This window comes from Mytilus edulis, chromosome 9, assembly GCF_963676685.1.
Source record: "Mytilus edulis chromosome 9, xbMytEdul2.2, whole genome shotgun sequence".
Lineage (NCBI taxonomy): Eukaryota > Metazoa > Mollusca > Bivalvia > Mytilida > Mytilidae > Mytilus > Mytilus edulis.
Window position 1 is genome coordinate 33,345,449 of NC_092352.1, and position 22,154 is coordinate 33,367,602.

General features: G+C 31.1%; 1 protein-coding gene across 1 annotated transcript; it reads right to left on the reverse strand.

Annotated features, from left to right (window-relative positions):
- Positions 1 to 136: 136 nt before the first annotated feature.
- LOC139488183 (solute carrier family 15 member 4-like) lies at positions 137 to 16,345 on the reverse strand. Its single transcript, XM_071273636.1, has 10 exons — positions 15,745 to 16,345; positions 14,215 to 14,313; positions 12,494 to 12,567; positions 11,989 to 12,128; positions 10,996 to 11,165; positions 9,759 to 9,937; positions 7,910 to 8,096; positions 6,098 to 6,289; positions 5,215 to 5,358; positions 137 to 679 (listed from the first exon to the last, which is right to left on the reverse strand). Exons 1-10 carry the CDS (start codon positions 16,016 to 16,018, stop codon positions 522 to 524), a joined length of 1,617 nt encoding a protein of 538 aa, XP_071129737.1. The 5' UTR covers positions 16,019 to 16,345; the 3' UTR covers positions 137 to 521.
- Positions 16,346 to 22,154: the final 5,809 nt, after the last annotated feature.

A 22,154-nucleotide genomic window follows, 5' to 3' on the forward strand; every position in this document is an offset into this window, starting at 1 on the left:
CCCGATTTTGTTTTTTGTCCATGGATTTATGAGTTTGAACAGCGGTATACTACTGTTGCCTTTATTGATTGTTTGATTTTCAGTCGATAAATATTGCTATATGAATATTTTACAAAAGAAGGTAACCCACCAAATGTTATTTATAAATATGATGATCTTATATATACATAAATAAAAAAAGAGTCATAATTACATCTAATAAAAAATGATACACAAATAACACTACATCATTAATATGTACGAGTCTGATCACGAACAGAAACTTATTTTACATTCCAGGTTAAGGAAGCTAGCAGAGCCACGCAAACAATATTTTGCATATTTTAATGCGCAAACAGGCTATCAATTCATAATATATCTGCCTGCAATGCATCGAATATAAACACATGTTTGTTTTTTTAAATATAATTTGCAATTGTTGACAACAAATACGTCTCTATACAACTCAATAAGACTCATAACTGTATAGACGTCACGACCTGATTAGTTATGTAAACCTGTATCATTTTAGCAGGTTAAGATCAAGCGGTAACAGAAATTTCATAGTTGTCTCGGTTCCGGTATTTGTAAAAGTATGCAACAATAGCAAATATCACAAAGTTAATAATCATTAAAATTCCCAGCAAGAAGAAAAGGTATTCTGTTTTTCCATCATTTATTTCATCGGGAAACCAAGAATCTGAAAAAAATATGTTCATTATATTACTTCGATCAATTATTTATCGATAACTAACGAATAATCATAAAACCCAAAACGTTAAAGAAAGAAATAAAGAACCCAAAACGTTAAAGAAAGAAAATACAGATGTTTCACTTATATCAACTTTTGTTAGTTGGAAAAACATAATACACATAACAATTTAAAGAAAGTAAAAATGTAGGAATGATTTGATTAGAATTCTGATTTAAAATCAAAGTAAATGATCTTATACATCTTCTTAGTACCTTTTGTTTGTATACGGCATCACTCTTAAGCTGAGCCAGCCGTTCATAAATACAAAGGCAAATTACTTCAATCTGCATGGTTTACCTAATTTTCAAAAATTGAAAACAGATTTTCTTTCACAATACTTGAAGATGTAGGTACGGGGCGCCGAATGGGACTTTTGTTCCACAAAAATTAGTTCAGTTTAACAAAATTTGTAGCATACTACAAATCTAAAATTTTGTCATACATAATTATCTTTCAGTGGACAAAAGTTACTTTTGTCATGACAAAATTCATTTTTGTAACACAGACTTTACTTTTGTTACCTAATTTGAAAATTGGATGACAAAAGTCAATTTTGTATGCAAATTAGTTTAGTTTGGACTCTGTGAACTAATTTGCCTACAAAAGTCAGACAAAAAATTCAATTTTGTGAATTTTGTCAATTCTGTCTCAAAAATTGTATTTTGTCTCACAAAGGTCAAATTTGTCTCACATTTTGTCAATTTTGTCACAAAATTGAAATTTGTCGTCACAAAATTAAATTTTGTCGTCACAAAATTGACTTCTAAGAGACAAAATTGATTTTTTTGAGACAAAATTGACTTTTTTGAGACAAAATTGACTTTTTTGAGACAAAATTTACAAAATTGTCTCACAAAAGTCAATTTCGTCTCACAAAAGCCAATTTTGTCTCACAAAAGTCAATTTTGTCTCACAAAAGTCAATTTGTCTCACAAAATTGAATCTTGTCTCACACAATTGACTTTTGTGTTTTAATTTCCATATCAGGTAAGTCAACTTTGTATGCAAATAAGTTTATATGTGTATACCTTTTTGACAAAATGAATTTTGTCATCACAAAATTGAAGTTCTCATAAAACAAGTCTGTTTCACATAGTTTTGTAAGACAAAAATGATTTTGTTATGACAGAATTGAATTTTGTACAAAACCACAAGAGTCCCATTTGGCGCCCCGTAGTAGGAGCCAACATATAGTTTAACATTCATGATCTATGACTTTATCGATGACCATTGATCTTGATTTTAAAAAAAATTCCACAATAACACTTTTTAATCACACGTACAGCAAAATATGATGGAACTGATTAAAATTGAAGTTTATAAAGATCTATAAAGGTCCCGAAACAAGCTATTTACTAACACCGAATGAATAAAAGGAGGATGCTCTTTCACTTGTTCGCAGCAAATTACAATTTAATTTACTACGATATCATAACATCATAGCCCTTTGAAAGCAGGCACTTGTCTCAGAATATTTTTTTTATATACACCTTAAGGTATATAAAATTTCTGAGACCAGTGCCTGTGCCTTTGAAGCATAACCGTATAATTCATTTAAAGGCTGGATGTTTAGTATTACAATTTGGCATAGAAAATCTGCCTCTTTATTAAAATAAAAAAAACACAATATTGATATTTCCAATTTAGTTCTAATTTGGCTAAAAAAAAAACAACAAACAAAGAATCAAATAAAAAAAAAAGATGAATTGCACACATCAGCAAATTTAAACAAAGGATAGTTACATACAACAGTAGGCATATATTACTTACAGTGAGATGCTTATAGGTGTTACTGTAAAATTTTACCTATAGCTCAACCTGTTTTTAAAATTGTCAACACAATAGGGACATTTAAATTGACCAGTTGGTATTGTTAGATTTAAAATATACCTTGATTCTACCTGTACAGATTTTTATTCACCTAACCCAAAGTTTCAGCATGCTTTTTTCCTGAAGATTTTCTTACCTAGGATTATTCTATTAAAAATTGATAGGGAAGAAAATAGTTTTGGTTTTCATTGTTTTAAATCCCTGATATATATGATTTATCTATTTTTTACCTAAAATTCTAAATCAGTAAAAGATTAAAATAAATATGTATTAATTTGTTTGAAAATTTAAACTGTTTTTACACCAAAATGCTTGTTTAAAATTCCAACCCTTATACATAGTATTGTCCAGCTGCCAGTGAAACAAGAAATAGCTGCTCAGGTGTTTACAGTTTAAATTTTCAGAGGGATATGTTGTTCTTTTCTTCACATGACCCTTCAAGATTCTCATTTTGGATTATTATTTGCAATATTTTAAATCTTTTGGTGTCATTGTGTGTACAATATTGGATTTATTTTATTTGAATTCACTACTCAGACTTTTTATAGCAATTTTGCTTCTTAAAATGTGATGTGTTTCTTTCAAGATTTTATTGTCATGAAGGACATCAAGGAGGAAATAATTCATTCAAACCGTTTTGTGGGGCTTACATATGATGTTGTACATATAAAATTCAAAATAATTTTGGAGTATACCTTGATGTGTTTTTTATTTGAAATCTATTATAATATTAGTGGGAGTTTTGTGCATAAAATGCTGTGTTCACTCAAGGAAATTCAATTTTTCATACGATGGGATTTAGTTATGTTAAAGATTTAAAAATTTCAAAACTGGAATTAAAGTAGGAGATATAGTGTGTGTTCATCCAACATGTTTCTGTGGCTTTAAATGTGATTTTTGAAATATTCATTATTAATTTTGGGATCTATTACAAATTTAAGATGATTCCCTATTTAAATGGGATCTTGGAAATGAAATAAAATGTTGAAGTAATGCAGTGGATATAGTCTAATCTAGTGATAAAGTGAAAAATAAAAGTAAAATATTCTAAAATATTCCTAACGTGAGGAAATGTTTTTTTAAAGTGAATGTGAAATTGGAAATAGTCATTATAAAATTCTGAATCAAATATTGTTTGATTTGGAAATTATTATAGGAAATGAAATAAAATGTTGAAGTAATGCAGTGGATATAGTCAAATCTAGTGATAAAGTGAAAAATGAAAGTAAAATATTCTAAAATATTCCTAACATGAGGAAATGTTTTAAGTGAATGTGAAATTGTTAATAGTCATTATAAAATTCTGAATCAAATATTGTTTGATTTGGGAATTTATTATAGGAAATGAAATAAAATGTTTACTGTGGATATATTAAAATCAGGTGATATACAGTAAAAATATAAATAAAATTTTACAAAATATAAGTGAGGATAACTATTTGGAATATAGTAATGGAAATGATTCTGAATTATGTATAGATTCTGCACCTGTTAAATTAGGATGTATATCATTGGAAGTTAATCAGAATTCATACTATGGATTTAGAAAAAAATCTAGTGAAGTAGTGAAAAATGAATAAAATTGGGAATTATTTAAAATCTTTGGAATTCTGGATGAGATGTCAAATAGTAGTGAAAAAAAATTAAATGAAATTGTTTATTCAAATATGATTTTGAGGTTTCATTAAAGTGAGTGAAATATTACGACTGGATTATTTAGGGTATTCAACACTGCTAGTAGTGGCTATGCAAACATTTAGATGAAATGTAGTGCATTTTAGGTCATGCAATTTTGAATTAACTGCAAGAAAATAAAATATATGATAAAGTCATTCTTGTTTGGCTTGATCACTCATAAGATTTTGAATGACAGTAAAATAAAAATCTCTCAATAGAATAATCCTAGGTAAAAAAAAGTTCAGGAAAAAAGCATGCTGAAACTTTTGGTAAGGTGAATAAATTTTTTTACAGGTAGCATCAAGGTAGATTTAAATCTAACAATACCAACTGGTCAATTTAAATGTCCCTATTGTGTTGACAATTTTAAAAACAGGTTGAGCTATAGGTAAAATTTTACAGTAACACCTATAAGCATCTCACTGTAAGTAGTATTTGACAAAACGTTACAGAATTTCAGGCTTCAACACTCTTCTAACACCGTACTTCATTTGGCTTTTAAACTTTTTGATTCAATGATCACCGATGATCCTGTTTAAGAAGAAACACGCGTACACAATTATAAGCCTTGTATCTTTGATGATTTTTTATTTAGATTTTATAGACTAATAAATATAATAAAATATCTTTATTCAAAGAGAGTAACTAATTTGGATTAAAACAATTTTCAAGAAGGCTCTACAGTATTTCATAGGCTTCAGGTATTATGATTTATCGAAAAATAGGTGAAAAATAGACTGCTCATTAAAATGAAGATCAATGAACAATGATGTAAACTAACGGGATATGATAGAATAAAATAAATAACGACGTTTAAATATTTCTCTTTCCAGATATCTGGTTAACACATCATAATATCATAATAGAGTGTTTACAAAAAAAAAGAATGTTTGCTATAGTTTCGCTTATAAATCACACAATTAAAGTCCTTGATTATTACTTCGTGATGAAATGTTTACTTAGTAAAGATATACCTGGAGGCTTGGATCCGGTCACAGCATCTACAATAACTAAAATGAGTTCAGCTACATAACCACCAATTCCAGAGGTCGCCAAAAACAACCCCATACACACTCCCTGCATAAACACTGGTGCTTGAGAATAAGCGAATTCCAATCCTGTTGATTTATATTAATTGGTTGCTTTATAAGTTCAAAATTTATTCAAGATGTTGCATGCTTATTGCAGTTAAAGGATCTTACGATTACGACACCATTGAAAAATGGCCTAGACCTCTTTGTCATTGGGCATAATAATATTATAAAAATATATACAGAGAAAAAGGACAAACATTAAGAGCGAGGTGAAAAATGATGTCAGAGTGTCATTATGCATCAATGTGACAAAAATGGTAAAAGCAATACGTATCTCTCAAAATTATGAAATTAAAGTAAGGGTAAAGCAGGTGCAACACATAAAATTAACCGTTTTCTTGTAAATGTGAGAATAGAATCAGAATAACAAATACACTGACAGTGTAGTGCAAAATAGGCCCGATAGGTCAATCATGAACAAATTGTATTGTATAAAGGTGATATTTCAGGCATACACAAACACAATATTTCTCGTCACTCAATAAACCCCTTTTCTGTAAATGTTTGTATCTAATATATCTCAGGAAACTTGAGATTAAGGATGGACAAAACAAGAAGTACTGCCTCATATCTTGATCTTACCACCAATATTGACCCAGCTATGGACTAGAATCTTTGCGAATTAATGAGCCCCAAGCGCATTTCTAGGTTAACCTTCAATCTGAACGTTCAAAGCCAAATGTTTGTTTGAAGAAACCAGTTACTAGTTTTCAAATTAAAGGTTTTAACAGAGTAAGTATATGTATACTATGAATACAATTACCTGATATACTTGTAAACACTTCACTGGCACCTATCAAAGTGAACTGTGGTACCTGAGCAAATACTGATATAGATGACGCATTAAATGTGTTACCAGCAAGTTTTTGGCCTATAATACTTATATCCTTCTTTCTGTAAATTTCCAGAATACCTGCCACAAACATTGCCATTGCAGCGAAAATCATTCCAATTCCTTAAAAAGAATGTGAAATGTATGTAAATAAATAAAATTAAGAATATTCACTAAAATTACTTTTCCATTCACAGTCAGGACATTTAACAGTTGGTATCCATTCGTGTGATGTGTTTGAGCTTTTGATTTTGCGTTTTGATTACTGAATCTTTTCTTGAACAATATCATGTACTATTTGTAAAAAGTTATCAAAAGTACCAGGATTATAATTTTATACGCCAGACGCGCGTTAAAAATGATACGAAATTGTTATCAACAAAGTCTTGGTATCTTACGATGAACTTTTTCTTTTTAAAAAAAGAACAAAACGTTCCTTTACATTACCCTGGTTCATAAACTTTCGACCCAGACACTGGTTACGTTTTACAGCAGATTCCAACGAGTATGAAGCTACAGGTAGATTCTTTGGTTAGCTTCCTTGTTAGCTCAACCATGAAATGATTTTTACCTCAAAATTGGGAGGAGCATAGAACCAATTCATCATCCAATGAAAACACTCATATCAATGGCCTGTTTATAATATGTATGTTTCATACAAACAGGTTTCCCTAAACAATTTTGCAAATTGAATTTCATTTTTTATAAAGCATGAAGCGGAGTTACGGTTTATGTTTTGTTCAAGGATGATATTAATATTTAGTGTTGATTTAATGCTAAACAAATAGAAATTTTATAGAAAATCCACAGCATTTCCCCTTGCACTTTCATAGCTGGCAATTAAGTACTTGATATATGGAGGATTTTTTGCAAGCAGTGCTAGCAATGATTTCATTGAAACACGTTTATAAATTTGAATATTGGTTTAAAAAAATATACATATGGACCAATTCAAGTACACCTTCTAGGGTGCGCTTGAATTTCGTGACTTCGGACGAATTTGTTTAATTTACATTAACGGTTGTCTAGGACTTTGTAAACAATAAACGCTAGCACTTCATAGAAAATCAAGTGAGTAATCTATGCTTAAAATTTTATAACAGAAATATCTGTGGATTTTCTACAAAAATCTTGGTTTATTTGCCACAAAATCCCGTTTAACTTTTAAATGCAATAACACTACAAATAATAATGCTTGATCGAAGTTCCTCATTGTAAATGTACAAAATGGCCCATCTCTATTATTCATTATCTTTGCTGTTTTTATATTATTGCAGTTTGAAACATTCGTAATTCAAAGGCTACAGAAGGGGTCAATAACCTTATACATACACATAACTGGATTTATAAATGAACTGAGTAATTGATTGAAATAAAATTGGCAAATCAAACACACCTACAACATGCTTGTGAATTAGCTTATACTTAAATTTAGATTGAAAACTTATTTTTAAACTGACTTGTAAAACAAGTTTTATAATGTTCATATTCTGTCACTAGTTCTGATTGGTTCTCTGCTTAACTATTGACTCCAACCAAAGACTTGTGTTCCTTACCTTATAATGATTTCATGGTTGAGCTAGCAAGGAAGCTAACCAAAGAATCTACATTTAGCTTCATGCTCGTTGGAATCTGCTGTATAAAGTCAGAGTACCATCTGCAAGTTCTTCAATATCGAATGAATAACATATAACGTATAAAATATGGTTATGCTTAATAATCAAATACATAATGTCCTTTTACCCATTCTTTGTAAATGCGAAGGTGATCTGTTGATCCTTGTCAAAAATGGATACACCAACGATTCCATTATTGGTATTAAAACTATAATTATGATCGTGTCAAATATGTTAAGCACTGCAACAGGTACATTGCCGGACCCTACTTTGAGATCCATTCTTTCACCTTGCAGGAAAAAGGTTGTACCCATCTAAAAAGATATGATCATTTTAAACTATAACTGCAGATGACAATAAAGAAGACTGTAATTTAAATTAACTCTAGTTACTATAAGATTATCAGATATTCTACACAATATATACTTCAAATCTTTAATTACATGACATGTTGCGTCATATATATCTCTAAATTGATACGATATTCCTGTGCTTGCATTTCCTATCATGATTTTCTTAATAGAGGGTTGTTGCTCACAAGGAAGCTATTAAACCCAGAGTTCCAAATGGTGAAGTTGAAATCATCTCTTCGTAAATTTTACGGACGCCATCACGAGTTGGTTGACCGTTATCCGTTTCACAAATGATATCGTATATGTTCCTTACGTCGCAACTACAGTCCCCTTCCCTTTTATAAATGTGACCTACCGAATAAGACTATTTACCGGATTTGTTATCTCATAAGCAACACGACGGGTGCCACATGTGGAGCATGATCTGCTTACCCTTCCGGAGCACCTGAGATCACCCCTAGTTTTTGTCGGGGTTCGTTTTGTTTATTGTTTAGTTTCCTATGTTGTGTTATGTGTACTATTGTTTGTCTGTTTATCCTGTTCATTTTTAGCCATGGCGTTGTCAGTTTATTGTCGATTTATGAGTTTTACTGTCCCTCTGGTATCTTTCGTCCCTCTGTTATCTTTCGTCCCTCTTTTGTGCCGTTAAATAAAGGCAACAGCAGTATACCATTGTTCGAATGCATAACGCGAGTGAGAAAAATACAAATCCGGGTTACAAACTAAAACTGAGAGAATCAAATATAAGAGGGAACTACGAAACAACAGAAACACAACACTAAAATGTAACACACAGAGACACGAACTATAATATAACAATGAGTATTTCCTGACTTGGTACAGGATATTTTAAGAAAAACATGGTGGGTTGAACCTGGTTTTGTGGCTAGCCAAACCTCGCACTTTTATAGCAATGTTAAATATAGCACTAAAATGACACCATTTCATGACAGGAATACAATACAAATAAATGCAAGAACATTCAGGACAGAGAATTTCGCAAATAAACAATACAATATAGTAACTTTCGACAACGAAACAACTGAAAAACTGAAGTGAACAAAAACAAACGACAACGTAACACACACAGAAACAAACCAGGCGATATTAATTGACATTTTCCTGACTTGGTACAGGACATTTAAAAAAAACTGGTGAGTTGAACCTGGTTTTGCGGCAAGCCAAAAAAAAAAGGAAAATTAACATTAACATTAGAAGGTAAACAGCAACAGGTACTGTTGTATATTATAATTGTATCATCAAAGACAAAGCTATTGTCCGGAGTGATTGACATGTTGCATCGATAGATTTTCGTTGATATGAAAAAATCATTTAAGATTGAGAAATATTTGAGAGAGAGCGGTTTATAAAAACAACAGTACTTTTTGTACCAGGTAACACTTATATTTGATACACATAATTTAAATTCCGATATTGGGACTTTTGAACACTGCTTTTTTTTACCGTCCAATGATTACGGATCATTTTATATTCAGATTTGCTGTAATTTATAAAACCTCGTGAGTCCCTTTATAATATGATTTCTCAAATTGTAAGATTGTCAGTTGTACTCGAATGGCTAGGCAAATGCAGTTCTTGTAATACTCATTTCTGTAAACATACCTGTGAATAAATTGCCCAATACACAATAATCAATAAAAATACAGGTAGAATACGTAGGACTGCTATTACGCCGTTTACCATCTCATTACTGTAAGGGCCACCGTCATCTTCCCGTGCATGGTCGAAACCCTTACATCTGGTAGCACAACAAACACCAATGGTATCCTTGAGAACACTCCCTAAAATAAATTTAAAGTTTGAAAATGACGGAATTATGTATATAGATATAGGAAGATGTGGTATGAGTGCCAATGAGTCAACTCTTTATCTCTTTATATAATGAATGAGCCTTTAACCCTTATATTTTATTATTGATAATAGGTACAATGAAAAACATCCGAATTTGTCATAGAAAATGGAAAAAAGCGTCAATCGGCAAGATAACTTAGATGTCGTTTCACCCATCTACTTTTACCGTTGGCATAATGACAAAGTTGCACGGTCCTGCTTATGTATATGGTAAAAAAAAGGAAATGTTACATTTTAGTCATACAGTTGCTTATCTGTTCTAGTAAATAGAATGAAGTTGGAATCCTTATATACACATTTTCTTACCTTTATTTTTATTTCTATTTTACAACGTATGATATAATATTTCATTAACCACCAATGCATCATCATTTCAAACGAAAATATTTGTTTTATCGAACAAATGGTATCTACTTAACCTTTTCTATTTTTCTACGACCATACAGGTAGCGCCGCTGTTACACTACAAGGCCCCAAATGTAGAACGCATAAGGTAGCTAGTGTTTCGGCTCTCGTTTGACGAACTGATAGTTGTTTTCTTGTTAAGTTCTAATTGATCAATTAAATAATTTTACACAACATTGGTTGCAACTTCATTCGGTAAAATTGATCTTTATCTGAGGTTTGGTTTTATGATATCAAATCCTATCATTGTTTGTCATTCAAAAACCATAATCCTGTCATATTTTGCTCGATTGTAACCTTTCGGAATACCGGATATCAACCCTATTTTTATTTGGATTTCGTGTTGTTTTGTCAGTTTTTTTTTAAATTTTTGTTTGTTCTCTGTCGCATTTTCGTCACCTTTCCCTGTCTGTTTCTTCGACTTATTAGTGATGAATGATTATCATCCGTCAGTATTTATCCAAAAAATGTGTCGTACGCTTAGAAATAAGTAGCATACTTTATTTTCGTAATACAATACTTAAAGTTCAATTTAATACACGTTTTAATCAATATAAACGAGAAATAACAATATTGCTGTTACCTTTAACAGGCGAAGAAATATACTTTGATTTATTCAGAACAAAAATAACAAGTGCTATTATCATGCTTAATAATGGTATGAGAAAACCAACATCGAATCCAACGTCCTGTTGTACAGCTGCTACACCGGAGTAGGCAATTATAGCACCGACATTTATAAACCAATAAAACCTATAACATAAATAAAATATGATAATACAAAAATACAATAAGTCATATTCTATAATATGTATTGCCTCTGAATAAAGTATTATTATATATAAATATTCTATGATAGTTAGCTATTGTTAGCCATTTTGATTGGACATGGATTATGATTTAAAGCAAGAATGTTTATGTTAATATGTCCTCATTTTGCCTTACGATTGGACACCTGAATATTGCAATACAAATCGTGATTTTGGCAATTTTTATAACTTAGCTAATACATCTACTAATATATATTGTAACTTTTCAATTCTCAGTAGCAACTGTTTCTGTGCCTCATTGAATATTGTTTACATTTCTTGAGTTATACTTTATGCGTGCTTCTCTCGCAAAAGATTTTATTTAAAAGATGAAAGACTTAAAGCACTCATCAGATATTTAAACGAATATCATATTTTCATTGTTCGATACTTTACAAATTCATAAGAGACTTGGGTCGAGGTCTTAAATCTAAGGAAAACATAATAGTCGTTTGATCAGTAAATTTAACAGTTGTGTAAATGCCATATTGTTACTTCTAGGATCGAGTCTAACGGTGGTGCATGCACTATGTCGGAATAGCAGGTCTCGAACCAGATTAGGGTTTAGCGGGTTTTAAACTAGGTCTTATTGCACTAGTATTGTTCTAACTCTGGCAAGTGTTACTGTACTTACACTTGCTAGTTAAAGTTGTTTAAACTAAATGACAAATATTGCGTAGTTTTTATATTAAATTTAGACTCTGGAATACTTAGAATTTAATATTTGGTATAAAATTCTAGGATTTGACTTAAAGGTAGACATTTACCAATTAAAGAAAGATTGCACAGCTTTTGGTCCCAGATTTTCAACCTGTTGAGCACCAAATGGTCCAACATTAGATTTTATACCTCCAGTCCCTATAGCAATTAGAACAAGTGATGACAAGAACAATCCTCTTCTTGTTTCCTGTGATATTATAAAAGTTTTTTGTTAACCATGTAAGCTAGCTAGCTATTCTAACATGTCTAGTAAAACTACAATGAAGTCTTTGATCTGCAGAACCCTATTTGTGTTCTCGACAAAAATTGTGATTTAAACGATACAATATTTCATATATTTAATTTGTTATTATGGTGAGATACATTACATTTGGATTATAAAACATTCTTACCGACATTTGCATTTTGTAACAATATAGTGTGTAAACAAAACCATGATATTTTTCAATTTGTATTATTGATCTATTCATTTTTTTAACATTGGAATCGTTTATTATGAACTGTGAAGGGAACCTGTTTTCGCTACATTGTCCCAGTATTTGGAAAACTTACAGTAGATATTTTGTTATGAAGTCCAAACCAATTATTCTTGTAGTCAACAGCCGATGCTGGTAGTAAAACTAATCCTATAAAAGGCATTGAGAACAAGATACATAATTAGGGATATCATGATGGATAGTTAAAGGTATTGCTTGTATTATATACAAATAACAGTTGGATTTTCTTTCAGTAACATGTCACATTTGTGAAAGCATACCATACGACACCTTCGAGAACTCACATGAAACAGAATTTATAAAATAACACAAAAAGAAAAGAATAAAAAGAATATTCAGCATTTTTTTTCAATTTCTCATACTGTTATATTAATTCTGGTATTTTCATTACACCCGTCAGTACTTATATATCCTTGATATCTAGATGAAGTCCAGAATCTAAAGCGACAAGAAGCTTGCATAAAGTTTAATGTCTTAATTTGACTAAAACAGAGGCAGATGATACTGAAGGGATAGTGAAAATCATACAACGGACTGCCAATGTCATGGCAAAAATAATTTGACAAGCAGACCAATAGTTATCAAAGGTACCAGGATTATAATTTAATACGCCAGACGCGCGTTTCGTCTACATAAGACTCATCACAGTCTACAAAATACAATTTTTGATAAATTTCAATACACATCAACCAGAACAGTTTATGACAAACGCCATGGTGTCGGCTTTCCTATCTTCCCGTTTTATACGTAACCTTAAACTTTTAGTGATTTACGAAATGTTTGACCTTGCTTTTATGTTATGAGAACTTCAAAAGAAATTATGAATCTTATCTTTTTAGGCGCGGAAACATTTTTCCAATATGCTTTGTATACAGAGATCGACAAAACCACGAAATCAAATATCCATGAATATGCAAGTTTTCAGCAATCCACGAAAATTGATACCCACGAAAATAAATGAATCCACAGTATGTTGGTTTTGGCATTTTTTTGTTTATCGTCATTCGTCATTTCCTCTATTGCCATAATGTTGTCTATAATCGATTAAACAAGTTATTCTTGAAAGTATCAACCGATCCTTGTTGTCAATTTCTAGATGTAAGTCAATATACCAGGTAGAGCTAACTGTATTTGTACTTTATCTCACGTTCGATGGGATAAATGCGCTCAACATAGTCGCAACACATTGAATTACTAAGAAAGAAAACTTCATCCATATATGGGAATGCAAAAGAAGCTCCTGTAGAAAGTCTGCCTCGTACAAATAAAGGAACAAATCGGTACGGTAAGATGATGCACACAGTTAATTCCCGTGGAAATGCCGATTGTAAATTGAAAAAACTCGTTCTCCAAGCATAAATATATGTTGTCAATCAAGAAATCGAGCTTCCTAATAATGCCACTAAGAAAAGTTGTGACAAAATTAATATGGGAAAAACAAAGATATGGCATGAAAATTCCATAAAAAAATCAATTAGAACAATATAGCGAATCTAAATAAAGCTTTCTAAATCCTTAATTAGGAAAGACATCTGAGCATAAGCCATTTTTTTCTTAATTGCAAGAATATCAAACGTTATAAAAAAGAAAGTATTTAAATCTGTGTAAGATATGCAAATACGATGGATAAGTGGGCCTTAAAAAATGTATGATATAAATTTGTTATACTTTTCCAAAATGTATTTTATATCCTTTTATTTCCACAAATGTAATTACAAGTATGGCTCATGGTTGTCACATTATCCTTACATTTGATAACTTAATATAAATACTCACCGATGACGTAAATTAGTCCACATCCTAATATTATGTTAAACTTTCCAACGAAAGCGTCTGCCACATATCCTCCAAAAATTGGCACAATGAATACCGAACCTGAAATATATATAAAAAAACCATTCTTTTGTATCGCAACAAACCTCAATGAATCTGAACCATTGAAACCAGCCTGAATTGTTTTTTTTTATATTACGATATATTTTAAAAAAATACGATTATTGAAATGTATTCCAAATGTAACTACCGAGCACAATAGTTCAACAGAAAATTGATGTTTATTCTAAATTAATAATGATGTTTATAGATTGAAATTTACCAAACATCACAATACATCTACTACTTATGTTATTCGTTTATATGCCTTTTTTTCTTTCTCACACATTTGTTTATTTTAGAGTGATTAAGATTGTAACACAATCATTATGTTGACTGTTGTATCTCTATTTTGACAGAATTACGTTTTATGTCTGTTCGGTTTGTTTATACACACATTGTAAATGTAAGGTAATTTTATGCGCCTGTCATACAAGTGGGAGGTTTAGCTAGATTAAACCAGGTTTAACCCACCATTTTCTACATAAGAAAATGTCTGTATCAAGTCAGGAGTATGACAGTTGTTATCCATTCGTTTGATGTGTTTGAGCTTTTGATTTTACCATTTGATTAATGACTTTCTGTTTTGAATATTTCTCTGTGTTCGGTATTAACTTTATTTTATGCCATGCTATCAATTCAGTTAGTATATATATTTGTGTAAAAGGGTCTGGATTTGTTTGTGTTCCTTTTTATATTTTTTGATTGTTAATGCATATTATTCTTTATATTTTATCACTGGTTTATTCTCTATGCTTAATTTTTTCAATTTTTGTTTTATTATTTTGTCAAGTATTCTCTATTCTGTATATCTCATTCAGACCCTTATATTTTCAACTATGTATTTTTCCCTTTTCACACCTCTTTAAAAAATCACCCTTAAGATTGACTTTATGAAAATCTTATATATTCTGAATTATATAATATCATCTTCTAACTTAACCTTTCGGAAGTGACTAACTACTTAAATTGACCCTGGTTTTCTGAAAATCAAAATCAGCCTTTTATATAGCACATCTACAGAAAAATTGTAATGAAAGTTTAAGCACTTCTCGGACATTTCTACTCAAAATTGTCAAAATAAATTTAAATTTCTAATGCAGCCACAAATTACTTCTTGAAAATTAGCTCGCTAATTTAGATAACAGCAACGCTGAGCACATTATTTCTGTCAAAGTGCGACTAGCTTAACACGTGAACTAAATTTGATTTAAAGAATTGGTGATGTGACACCTAGAAAAGCTGAAAAAGAAAGCAATTTTTTAATAAATAGCAAAAAGAAGACAACATGAAAATATTTTCTTGAACAAAACACACCTATACTTATACTTGTGCAATAGGTGGTTAGAAAACAAACATATATTGTTAAGCATCTATTGAGCTGATATCTTTCATTATCTTAAAAAGCATCAAGAAATGTAATATTAAACGAACCAGAAAATATTAAACTGATTCTTGCTGCACCAGTCGAAGAAATATCCAAAGTAGAAGTACAAAACAATATCAAATTGGCTATCACACTGTAATATGTCAAACGTTCACATAATTCGGTCATCAGAATACATCCAACTATGAACAGCTTATTCCTTGTAAAACGAGGTCTTTCCTCGATAGAACCGTATCCAGTTGAATAAGGATTTCCTTCACCATTATCTTCAGTTCCTGCCAACAATGGTTCTGTGGCATTATTTTGTACGATGGAAGACATTCTTTTTATTAGCAGATGTATTGTCCCTCCATTAACAACAAATGGACTGGATTTTCCAAAGTTATAGCTTATAGTTTTTGGAATTTTGTTATCACATGCTAAAATGTATGATTAAAGTCATATGTTATCGATTAAAATATCAATAAAAATAGATTGATGAAATCAAGTTTCCTTGTTTTAGTTAACTGAACTCAGTTTCCGTAGTATTTTGTATTTAAATATTGTAATTGATATAGATGACATAAATCTGTTTTGTAGTATATGATGTCGGATATATTATTATGGGCAATAATAGTGTATTTTTGTCAGAGGTTTCCTGTTTATATTAACATGCATTTTTGTGATGGGGTCTCGTTGGCCTAATATTCGTGTTCCCTTGTTGTTTTCTGTAAAAGTTTCCTTAGTACATGAATACCTCTAATAATATTAGAGTATAAAGTTAATTTTATATTGGAAAGAAAACTTACTTGTTTATTTTTGTCGTTGTATTGTATTTCAAAAAACTTTCTATAACACACTTTGCATCAAGTCAGAAATATGACAGTTGTTATTCATTTGTTTGATGTGTATGAGCTTTTGATGATGCCATTTGATTAGAAACTTTTCTTTTTGAATTCGGAGTTCAGTGAATTTACTTTTTTGTAAGTTTTTCCCACGAAAGTCACTTTAAAAGTCATATGTACAGTTTCGACTTTTATTATGTTTAAATCTTACACAATTATATTAGTCACATGGGTGGTTGTTATGTATATCAAAATCAATAGCGGGTTAAAAAAGATGGATAGTTAAAATTGAAAAAGATATACTTTTTATTAAAAAAAGAATTATCTTTAAAGGGGCGGTTGTAAAGAAAACTGGAATTAGGTTTGAATTGTGAAAATAATATTCATTGATTACAGCTGAAATATCTCACTATAATCTATAAATGTTAACAAAAAAAACCCAAATTAAAAATAACCAATTTCAAAATAAAGACTTGTTTGTCATCTCTGCGGTTATGAGTTCGAATTCTTTCTTTGAATAATTTTCTAATCACAGGATTTATCTTTGCAATTTGTTCTTGCATAATGTGATTGTCAATTGTCTCTGTAATTTTTTAGATTAAAGCTTACGCATCCAGAAAGCTGTTGGCACCACACAAGAGATCCAGAAGCAAATTGTTCAATAGCAAGAAATATCATAAAAGAGGGACGAAAGATACCTGAGGGACAGTTAAACTCATAAATCGAAAATAAACTGACAACGCTATGGCTAAAAATGAAAAAGACAAACAGACAAACAATAGTACACATGACACAACATAGAAAACCAAAGAATAAGCAACAGAAACCCCACCAAAAACTAGGGGTGATCTCAGTTGCTCCGGAAGGGTAAGCAGACTGCTCGACATGTGGCACCCGTCGTGTTGCTCATATTTTAACAAAAAGGGTAAATAGTCTTATTCGATAGGTCACGTTCATGAAAAGGAAAGGGATTGCAGTTACGATGTAAGGAACATATCAAATATCATTTGAGAAACGGTTATTCCATAACGGTCAACCAACTGGTGATGGCGTCCGTAAAATTTACGAAAGATCGATTTCAACTTCACCATTTGTAACTCTTGGTTACATAGCTTCCTTGTGAGCAGCAGCAGCCCTCTGTCAAGAAAATCATGATAGGAAATGCAAGAATGGGAATATCGTATCAATAAGGAGATATATACACCGTATGCAGGTGCTGCTGGAATGTTGCTATTTAGAAATGGAAAGTTCTCAATTGGAAAGCTGAAATCATCTCTTTTGTCGTAAAGTTTGTTTTCAACCGACCCCTATTGTCAAATTCTAGATGTAAGTCAAGATATGAGGCCGACTTAACTGTATCTGTTGTGTCCTTTATCTCTAGTTCGACAGGATAGATGCGTTCAACATAGTTACCAAATTTTGAATTATTTGGTGAAAGAACACCATCTATATAGCGGGTAGAAGAGTTAAAGGATACAGCTAACTTCTTATCTTTCTTCCTAAGAAGTTCCTGTATGAAGTCCGCCTCATAATAATAAAGAAATAAGTCGGCAAGAAGAAGGTCACAATTTGTTCCCATTGTAATGCCGACAGACTGTTGAAAAAAACACGTCCTCCGAATGTAACAAATAATATGTTGTCAATCAAGAAATCTAGCATCTTGATAATGTCAGTTTCAGAGAATTTTTGTTTGAATCATAGTGATTCTTTACAAAGTAGAATATATCCCTCCCTAAGACAAGATACTTGTATCTACGTTGGCCATTCTTTTTTATTAAACAAAGCAATAGCAACTCTTTCAATTTGTCTTTTAGTTTTGATTGTGAAATACTTGTGTAAAGTGTAGAAAAGTCAAATGTTTTAATACTATTAAAAGATGAAAGAGAGTTAAATTGTATGTACTCCAAAAGGTCTTTGAAATTTTTAAGAATCCACATCTGATTCACGCCACCTCTAGAATAGGGAGTTTCACAATAACTTTAAACTATCTTATTCATTCAAATGTGACGTCATTTTTCATTTTTTGATGATCTGTTTTACAAATTCAAATGTGACGTAATTTTTTGTCATTTTTTTACAATTTCAAATATGACGTCACTTGGCATTGAGGTTTTAACTTATTCGGATGTGTCTATTTTTTGTATGTTTTGTCGGGTTATGTAATATTTTTCGGTTGTTTCCTGTAATTAGTTAATACTTCAGTTTTATCATATATCTTTTGTATAGTCATTTTATAAAATTTATTGTTTGCAAAAGTATAAATTATTCTAAATAATAGGGATGTTCTGGTACCTAACAGAAAACCCTGGCCGTTTTTGGCACAACCTTTTTGAACTTTTGGTCCTCGATGCTGTTCAAATTTGTACTTGTTCCGGCTTTCAAACTTTTGTATCTGGGCGTCACTGGTAAGTCTTGTGTGGACAAAATGCACTTCTGTTGCCTTTTGTTAGCTATTATTCGTGTGTTTCTTTGTCAATTGTTCTCCTATTTATTTCTATTGTAGTCCTGTAATGTTGTGTTGTCATTTTAATGTTATATTTCACATGGTAATAAAAGAGGGAGGTTTGGCATGCCACAAAACCAGGTTCAACCCACCATTTTTTCCTTTAAAAATGTCCTGTACCAAGTCAGGAATATGACCATTGTTATATTATAGTTCGTTTCTGTGTGTGTTACATTTTAACGTTGTGTTTCCGTTGTGTCGTTTGTTTTCTCTTATTTTTGAGTGTGAATTCACATTACTATAAGACGCGTCACGGTACTTATCTATCCCAAATTCATGTATTTGGTTTTGATGTTATATTTGTTATTCTCATAGGATTTTGTCTAATGCTTAGTCCGTTTCTGTGTGTGTTACATTTTAATGTTGTGTCGTTGTTCTCCTCTTATATTTAATGCGTTTCCCTCAGTTTTAGTTTGTTACCCCGATTTTGTTTTTTGTCCATGGATTTATGAGTTTTGAACATCGGTATACTACTGTTGCCTTTATTCAAAGCCCGTCTTTGATTGCTGACAAAATAGATGTTAATAATTTAGAAAGAGGTTTCGTGGAAAACTAGGAAGTCTCAGCAATATACTTAACTTTGCTTCAATGAAGAATTTCATTATTTACATATGATTTATATGATAAATTTCGCAATCATCCCAAACGTCTTAATTTCATTTATTATGCAACATACAGCAATAAATATAGATTTTATCAATCGAGAAAGTGAAATCTTTAAGTTTTCAAATATAGTTGTCGAGAGTGAGAAAATATCGCAAAGCATGATATTTGGTGGTGTAGTTTATTTTTCTTATGATTTTTAGCTGTTATGCAGACCATCTTATCCCTTCTATTCTAATGTCGTTTTTTCTATTTAAGGTAATTATACATAGTTGACTTTTTTCATGATATCACAATAGGAATTTCAGAGTAAAGCAAGAACATATGACGTCATAATCTTATTTTAACCAATGACAAGCTGAAATCATACGAACCACAAATTGACATCCAAAACCCCTTAAGTGCAATAGAAAACACACGACGTATCTTTCTAATAGTACTTCTATTTATGTAAAGAAAGATAATTTAAAGCCAATTTTAACCAATAGATAATCAGGTTTTTCCCAGACTTGCTTGGATATCAGTTTGTAGCTTCTAAAAGGCTTTCATGTAAAGATGCTATTTTAAAACACTTTAAAGTCATATGATGAAATTGAGTGACTGGTGAATAATAATGTTTATACAATTCTTGAACCAATGCATGCATATATCATAAACTTAGTCTTCTGTGCAAAAATATCGTTTAATCGTCATTTTTTTCTCTCTGTCTGTTATGAAGTAAAAATATGGCAGCTCATTAATTGTCGAGTTTTGACGCCGTAGTTAACCGATTGTAGTAAAGATTAAAGTAAACAATCAACAAAGAAGCACGTGTATAACATGTATAATCAGAATAAAGTTTTTTTCATTGACAGATCCATGTGTATTGCGATCACCGGATTTTTATGAGAGGGTCACGCAAAGGTTACTTTGAATGTTTGGCTTTGAGCGTTCCTGATGAAGGTAAATCCAGAAAAACGCTTCGGACGCAATAAATTATAAAACGTGTTGTTTTATATTTTTACATCACTGGGTCGATACCTCTGCTGGTGGACTATCAGTCCCCGAGGGTATCATCAGCTCAGTAGTCAGTGCTTCGGTACTGACCTGATTAAACAAACTTTACTGAAATTGTCCGTTTATAAATTTTGAAATTATTATGAAACTAAGGTTTCAACTCCCTCAGGCAAAGTTGGCTTTAGATGAATTTGGCTATTTATTTTAGGTATTTTTAACATATAGCTCTTCAACGATTTTCGGTACTTATACATCTTCGGATTTCAAATGTTTGGCTTTGAGCGTTCCTGATGAAGGTAAATCCAGAAAAGCGCTTCGGACGCAATAAATTATAAAACGTGTTGATTTATATTTTTACATCACTGGGTCGATACCTCTGCTGGTGGACTATCAGTCCTCGAGGGTATCATCAGCTCAGAAGTCAGTGCTTCGGTACTGACATGATTAAACAAACTTTACTGAAATTGTCCGTTTATAAATTTTGAAATTATTATGAAACTAAGGTTTCAACTCCCTCAGGCAAAGTTGGCTTTAGATGAATTTGGCTATTTATTTTAGGTATTTTTAACATATAGCTCTTCAACGATTTTCGGTACTTATACATCTTTGGATTTCAGATGTTTGGCTTTGAGCGTTCCTGATGAAGGTAAATCCAGAAAAGCGCTTCGGACGCAATAAATTATTAAACGTGTTGTTTTATATTTTTGAATACGGAAAATATGTCGGCGAATTGCTTCCTGGAAGCAAGCAATTAAAAAAAGTAAACTTCTTCTAAATGTGTGACAAACAAAAGAATTTTCCTGATAAAAATTATATGTACATAATTTTAATAATGACAACTTTACATTTTGTTATAAAAACAATCATCATTTTTTTTAATTTGAAGTTTCATACGACTTTAAGAAAAGCATTGCATTGTGTAATGACAAAATATAAGTATCGACAGGACATATTTATCTATATATTTAAGTAGTCATTAACTGTATGCTCTAAGAAATAGTCCATAACGAAACGTCTGCTTTATTTATGTACCTGTTTAATATATATAGATTACGTGTTTTTAAATTCAAAGCGTCTCTCTAAATCTGGACAAAGCGAAAGGGTTATGAAATAAATATAGCCCAAGATCGGAACAAAAAAACGTCACTTCACAAAGGTCCCAGTGAATGTAATTAATATGGATCGTTAATGAGTTTGGCCGTAATATGTGATTCAAAACAGTTCAGGATCAGGTCTGCTATTAAAATTGACCATTAGTTTAGTACCTATAAACATACAGAGTAAGAAATATTAGATTTGTTAATTCAATATATTTTTATTCATAGACCTGACCAACCTATATACAACATGTCGATAAACTGTATTATTAAACGGTACACAGATAATGTCAAGAAATAAATTTCTAAGCATCTTCGGCATTCAAATAAATTTACTATTGGATATTTTAACGGACGATTTTATACGGGGTATATATCTCCCAATTGATACGATATTCCCGTGCTTGCATTTCCTATCATGATTTTCTTGATAG